Source organism: Pholcus phalangioides, unplaced genomic scaffold (assembly GCF_987345545.1).
Source record: "Pholcus phalangioides strain wild (caught in Gottingen) unplaced genomic scaffold, Ppha-v1.0 ptg000039l_1, whole genome shotgun sequence".
NCBI classification, from domain to species: domain Eukaryota; kingdom Metazoa; phylum Arthropoda; class Arachnida; order Araneae; family Pholcidae; genus Pholcus; species Pholcus phalangioides.
Window position 1 is genome coordinate 6,666,954 of NW_028301625.1, and position 6,412 is coordinate 6,673,365.

Here is a 6,412-nt window from a genome sequence, read left to right on the forward strand (position 1 = left end):
TATGCTGCTTCGCTCTGGGGTTCAGATAAAAATCTTTCATAAACAAATATTTACAAGTTATTCATGAAATGATCCAAAAAAACGCTCCATTCCCACCATCTCAGTGCGATGGAGTTATTTTTTCCCCTCTTCCGAAACCTAACGTAGGAGATTAACTACCAAAAGTAAAAGAATACACACACAAAAAACACACGTACAGAAGTTTTCAATGTCAACGTTTTTATTTTGTTTCAGATAACAATATACATATTAGTAGCCGTAGGGTAGAGTCGAGAAATCAGGCAGAAGAACCCTCTTGTCGTATACAAGACCGTACTTTTTCTCCTCCGCTCTGGTTATGGCCCGTCTTCTTTTCACCTCTCTTGTTATTTTATAATCGTCTCGAATGATGACCTTCGTGGTAAAATCCATAGATTGGACCAGCGCTTTCATTGAGTCATAGTTGAGGACTTCCGAATTTTTGAAGTTAAAGGTGAAGCCTCGAATCTTGCAGAACGTCTTTCCATCAGACCTCCTATAGGCATAATTTTTGGCTGCACCTGTTATAATAAAATTAATGAGACTTCATTTAAATTTAAAAAAGAGATTTTTGAATGAAAAATCAATATTTTTGTTGATAAAAAATAATTATAAACGACTAATATATTGTAATACCTGACAGAAATTCGGTAACACCATCGAGCTCATCTGTGAATTGGCCCAAGAAATCTCCTAACGGTGGATCATTGGTCCCGTTGCTAACATAGATGATTCTGAAATTTAAAAATTTAACTTTCAGAATAAATACACACAAAATGATAAAATAAATACGTTCACAAAATCATAAAAAACGATAACTAAAAATTAAAAAATATATATGTGTGTACCATCATATGTTTATATAGAAACTTACGAATCTGTGTCAAAATACAGCAAAGCATCGTCTAGTTTTTCCATCTCGGAATACAGCTTCAAACGGGCCCACGTTGTTGTGAAGGCAGCCAGGAAAACGTTGATCCGGTCGGTCTGGGGTATGAAATCCGACTTGTGTCGCCACTCTATTGCATCTATTTTGTCACTGGGGAGATACAAATCCCTGACCTGAAAAAGAAAAAAAAATGTTCTTAGTTTGATCATAGATGATTTAAATATTTTATAAAATTTTATTCCATGAAGAATAGTATTACCTCAATAGAAGTATCGTTCATCATCTTGTGAAAATCTGATGTTTTAGTGACGTATGACAGCTGCGTTTTGTTTTCCTGCATGCCCCATCGACCCCAAAAGCTGGAAAAAAAAAGAAATGATTACATGATCTTAAAAATGCAGTTTCAATTTTTTTTTCAATCGTTAAAAATGATAGTTACCTATTCAGACACAATTTAGCCACTTGACGTCGACCTGGATTGATTTGGATGTTTTCCGGCTCCAGTTGTACGCCTTCAACTTGCTGATACTGCTCCAGGTACGAGTTTTTCTCCTCTTTCGTTACACAGTTTGACGGCCAACCAGAGGACTCTTGCTTGATCTTGAGGAAGGCGTTTATGTATGGGGCAAAAAGGCTCTCTCGAGATTCATCGAAGTGATAAACCTAGAGAAAATAAACATAATTAGAAAACAAAAATAATCGTGGAAAACATTAAAAATAATTATGGGTTAGGAAAAAAAATACCTCGTATATATTTTTACCTATATATAGCCTTTCTCGATAGCCTTCTTGTATATAGCCTGTTAATCCCAAGAACTCCTTACGAAACTGCAAGCAGCATCGTCGAAGAATATCAACGTCTGACCTAAAAAAAATGTTAATCGTAGTGAAGAAATTATTGAAATAAATCAATAATGAAATAAAACAATAATGAGAAAATACTAATGAAGTAAAGACTTACTTGCAGTATTCGTACATTTCGTGTTTGAACTCGAATTTTCCGCTCTTTCTTAGCTCGTTCCATTCGTCAAATTTCGCTTTCGCCTCGACGGTGAAAGCTTCCGGATTGAAGAAGTTCTTGGAAGGGAGAGGTCCATTGTAGTCTTGGTTTTCCGGTCGGTTGAAGAGGTGGGGGAAAGAACCCTTTCTTCAACTCTTCCAAACCGAATGTTTTCGGCAGTTTGGACAAAGCCATAGGGAGAAAGTTAAGACTATCGATAACCCGGATGTTGATGGTGTCCAGCCTCAAAGCCATGATCTTCGATCCACACGGGACAACAGAAGGTTTTACTCCTTGCTCTAGAAGATATCTATAAAGAAAAAAAAACACATAAAAAATGGTATTCATGCACGCATAATAAAAATAAAACAGGCATGCGAAAATTTTCGAAAAAAACTTACTTGAGCAGGAATTGACCGTCGAAGCCCTTCATGTTGTGTGCGATGGCAGTGTATCCCTTATGTTCTTTGCGGAAGAGCCAGGCACAAAATTTGTTGATGGTGTCATATCCGCTGAAGACAACCTCTTGACCATCCGCATATTGAGGAACTGCAAAGTTGATCACGTGCTCGCCTGAAAATTGGTCCGTCTCGAAATCAAAGAAGACGAGCTTGTCGGAGGGGGTCTTCACCTTCTTCTTCTTGAGGGAGCAGAGATGACGGTCGTCGAGATGGAAATTCTTGCAGCTGCTGCAATACTTTTCGCCACAAACGTGTATGCCTCGGGACCGCTCTTTTTCTACGAGAAATTTCTTGCATGTCGGGCACTCGTAGAATTGCTGGCAGTATGAGATGTTTCTTCCCTCGAGACTCTTATGTCTTGCAAAGCAGCCAGCGGATCTACATCTCCTATGGCAATCCTCGCAGGTTTGAGATGTCCCAACCGTACATGTATCGTCAAAGCCAGTGTTACATCGGACTGCGCATTTGTGTCTCTGGACATGGTCGTAGGCCTTGTCGCAGTCCACACAGTAGAAATTGGAACCGTGGAATCCATTAAAAAAAAAAACATGAGTACGAAATTATAAAAAAAAATATTCAATTTTGAATATATAACATTCGTATATAACGTTCTTTGAATAGTATTTTTTAGTAATAAAAATAATTACCCGATAAAATTCTTCTGACGACTTGACGAATATCTGGACATCTAGAATTTCGGCAAACTTGGCGATGGCATTAAATCCACAAGGATCTATGGGAACTTCGGCTTTTTGATATAGATCAATGGACATTTCTTTCTGTATGGTTATTCTTGCGTCTCTTATACTCGATAGTTTAGGATGTTTCTCAAGGTAGGCGTTACCCACGACTATGGCCCTGGCACAACACAGTCCATCTTGTGGTACGCTTATAACTGACTTCTTTGTTAGCCGGTCGGTCGATATGTTGACAATCCTACGTCTTGGACCACCCCCACCTCGTGGTAACCGCACGGTGATAATGTCAAATCTGAGATATGAATCATTTAACGGGATGGAGTTCTTGCTCTGCAGCACTTTCATTATTACTGCCAACAGTGACTCTATCGTGAGCGAGGCCACAGGAATAAGCGATGTGGAGATAGGTCGATCCAAGCTGTCGGATGTCATAACGATGCTGAAAAGAAGAAGAAAATAATCAATTATTCAAACCAAAAATAAGTCCACATATGTCTAGTTAGCTATACGTGTAATTTTTTACATCTAGTAAATATTTACCGTATTCTGTAATCAGGATGCAACCCATTAGTTGTTTCATCTATCAGTTGTCGCAACAACGCTCGCAAAAATGCCATAGCTGCTATTAATCTGGTTGATGAATCTATCAGAGCCTCCGTTCGTATCCGAGCTGTATATGTGATCTGTTCCGCATTAAAACGGGTGTTTTTCTTACGGGATTTTTCTTGAAACACGTATGATTTCATGTCCTGCAATAGAAAGGAGCTGAGGTATACCAGATAAAAATACATCATAATACACAAAGAAAAATATAATCATTCGAAAAACTTACTGTATATTTACTAGATGTAAATATACAGTAAGTAACATATTTTGCAGTTGCCAAAAACAAAGAAATACTACCTTGGAGATTTTGGTTCTGATGGTATGAAGTCCCCTGCCCATAAGCTACTGAAGCTTTGAAAATAGCTAACCGCAGGATAAGCTAATAATAGCTAAATTACAATATTGGGCAAAAAAAAAAAAAGAAGAAGAAAGGCAGTCGAGATAAAAGTCAGTTCTCTTCAAGAAATGCTGGAAATCACGAGGAAAAAGTCTTCAATCTCTGATGCTGCTTCTAATGTGTTAGAGGTATGGTTGCATTTTTCTTGAGGTTATTCTACATAGACCTACAGTCAATTTTCTATAAGTTGAACTCTGATGACTCAAATATCCGGTTAAGTTGAACTTTTCTTCCTTTAAGCTGAAGTTTTTGGTTTGAAATGAATTAAATTCATTATCAGAGTGAAGAATTTAGGTACTGCATATATTTAAGACATTTTTTTTTTATTTCCTACTTTCCTTCTCTAGTTTTGTAAATAAACTAACCAATGACAATCAACTTGGTCAACAGTGCTTGCAAATCCTTTGTGGCATGTATGGTCATGTCCATGGGCGTTACAAGCAGCATTGTTCATACATCATATTTATTCCCCCCGTGTTTATGCATCGTATTCCCAGCATAGTGTTTATACATCATGTTTATTTGCATCTTATTTACATTGTGTTTATACATCAATTATTTTCATCATATATCATCAAAACTATTGAATAAACAATTTGATGTTTGTTTGACTTTTGAAAATTTTTGAGTTGAATTTTGAACGGATGATTATTTGTGAAATAAAAGTTGGTGCCACACGCATGTAATATCTAATAAAGTGTTTTTCACTGTGTTTGCTTTATTATATCACTCTTGAGGTTTTATATTTCATAAGTATTCAAAGTTAACTTAATCTGTGAAGGTTTTAATTCAACTTCCCATTCAACTTTTTAACCAATACAAACTAATTAACAGTATCCACTTAAAATAATTTAACATTGTGATTGGGGGAAATATCACGTGTAACAAAAAAAAGGAAAAAATATTTTCAAGACAAAAACATTATTGTAAATTAGTATAAGATTTTTAACTTCTGAAAAATTATTTCTTTCAGACATTCTGAATTTTTATCAATTTGTTCTAGAATTCTTTCATTAAATCCAAAATATTTTTCAGTTAATTCCGAAATTATTTTTTCATTAATTCTAGAATTAATCGTCTTTCATAGTTTTCATCCATTTTCTGAAGATACTCGGTATACCACGACAAAAAGCTCCGCGGACAAAATGTCAAAGTGTGCGATTACGAACTCGCCAAATTACGAAGCGCGTGAGATAACCGCTAATCATGGCAGCTTTGCTGATATAAGTCACGTGGTATACTCTGTGCACCTGTTCGGAAGAGCGCGTGAATGGGCTTTCACCCTCTACTTATATTTCTTCTCGATGGGTATAACATACATACTTTTCATACATTTTTTATTATTGTTTTTTATCATCAAATACTCATGTTTATTTATTTTTTTCTAGATCCGGTGGAAAATTGACCTTTCCCTTATGTCGTTCGTGTGTGGAAACACGTTTAAAAGAATGCCAACACAACGACGAGGAAAGATTCATCACGGGCACCTGGGTGACTGAGGAGCACAAGAAGGCTATCGAGAAAGGCTATGTGGTGAAAAAGATATACGAGGTATTTCTTTTTCCTAACCCATAATTATTTGTAATGTTTTCCACGATTATTTTTGTTTTCTAATTAGGTTTGTTTCTTAATTATGTTTATTTTCTCTAGGTTTATCACTTCGATGAATCTCGAGAGGGCCTTTTTGCCCCATACATAAACGCCTTCCTCAAGATCAAGCAAGAGTCCTCTGGTTGGCCGTCAAACTGTGTAACGAAAGAGGAGAAAAACTCGTACCTGGAGCAGTATCAGCAAGTTGAAGGCGTACAACTGGAGCCGGAAAACATCCAAATCAATCCAGGTCGACGTCAAGTGGCTAAATTGTGTCTGAATAGGTAACTATCATTTTTAACGATTGAAAAAAAAATTGAAACTGCATTTTTAAGATCATGTAATCATTTCTTTTTTTTTCCAGCTTTTGGGGTCGATGGGGCATGCAGGAAAACAAAACGCAGCTGTCATACGTCACTAAAACATCAGATTTTCACAAGATGATGAACGATACTTCTATTGAGGTAATACTATTCTTCATGGAATAAAATTTTATAAAATATTTAAATCATCTATGATCAAACTAAGAACATTTTTTTTTCTTTTTCAGGTCAGGGATTTGTATCTCCCCAGTGACAAAATAGCTGCAATAGAGTGGCGACACAAGTCGGATTTCATACCCCAGACCGACCGGATCAACGTTTTCCTGGCTGCCTTCACAACAACGTGGGCCCGTTTGAAGCTGTATTCCGAGATGGAAAAACTAGACGATGCTTTGCTGTATTTTGACACAGATTCGTAAGTTTCTATATA

At 36.6% G+C, this 6,412-nt stretch overlaps 2 protein-coding genes across 2 annotated transcripts; one reads left to right on the top strand and one right to left on the bottom strand.

Moving 5' to 3' along the window:
* Positions 1 to 249: 249 nt before the first annotated feature.
* On the bottom strand, positions 250 to 1,885 carry LOC149065509 (uncharacterized). The gene is made up of 7 exons (XM_089253998.1): positions 1,869 to 1,885; positions 1,652 to 1,772; positions 1,347 to 1,570; positions 1,167 to 1,266; positions 893 to 1,080; positions 655 to 752; positions 250 to 539 (listed from the first exon to the last, which is right to left on the bottom strand). The coding sequence occupies exons 1-7, from the start codon at positions 1,883 to 1,885 to the stop codon at positions 250 to 252; spliced, it is 1,038 nt and encodes a 345-aa protein (XP_089110124.1).
* A 1,925-nt stretch (positions 1,886 to 3,810) lies between these two features.
* LOC149065510 (uncharacterized) lies at positions 3,811 to 6,412 on the top strand. The gene is made up of 5 exons (XM_089254000.1): positions 3,811 to 3,836; positions 5,458 to 5,620; positions 5,720 to 5,943; positions 6,024 to 6,123; positions 6,210 to 6,412. Exons 1-5 carry the CDS (start codon positions 3,811 to 3,813, stop codon positions 6,399 to 6,401), a joined length of 705 nt encoding a protein of 234 aa, XP_089110126.1. The 3' UTR covers positions 6,402 to 6,412.

Excerpts from the sequence above, each read along its gene's own strand:
- LOC149065510 (XM_089254000.1), top strand. The coding sequence starts at position 3,811 with ATGTCCTGCAATAGAAAGGAGCTGAG. Across the intron at positions 3,837-5,457 it reads TGCAATAGAAAGGAGCTGAG|ATCCGGTGGAAAATTGACCT; the intron begins GTATACCAGATA and ends ATTTTTTTCTAG. Across the intron at positions 6,124-6,209 it reads TGAACGATACTTCTATTGAG|GTCAGGGATTTGTATCTCCC; the intron begins GTAATACTATTC and ends TTTCTTTTTCAG.
- LOC149065509 (XM_089253998.1), bottom strand. Across the intron at positions 1,571-1,651 it reads TAGGTAAAAATATATACGAG|GTTTATCACTTCGATGAATC; the intron begins GTATTTTTTTTC and ends TATTTTCTCTAG. Across the intron at positions 1,267-1,346 it reads GCTAAATTGTGTCTGAATAG|CTTTTGGGGTCGATGGGGCA; the intron begins GTAACTATCATT and ends TTTTTTTTCCAG.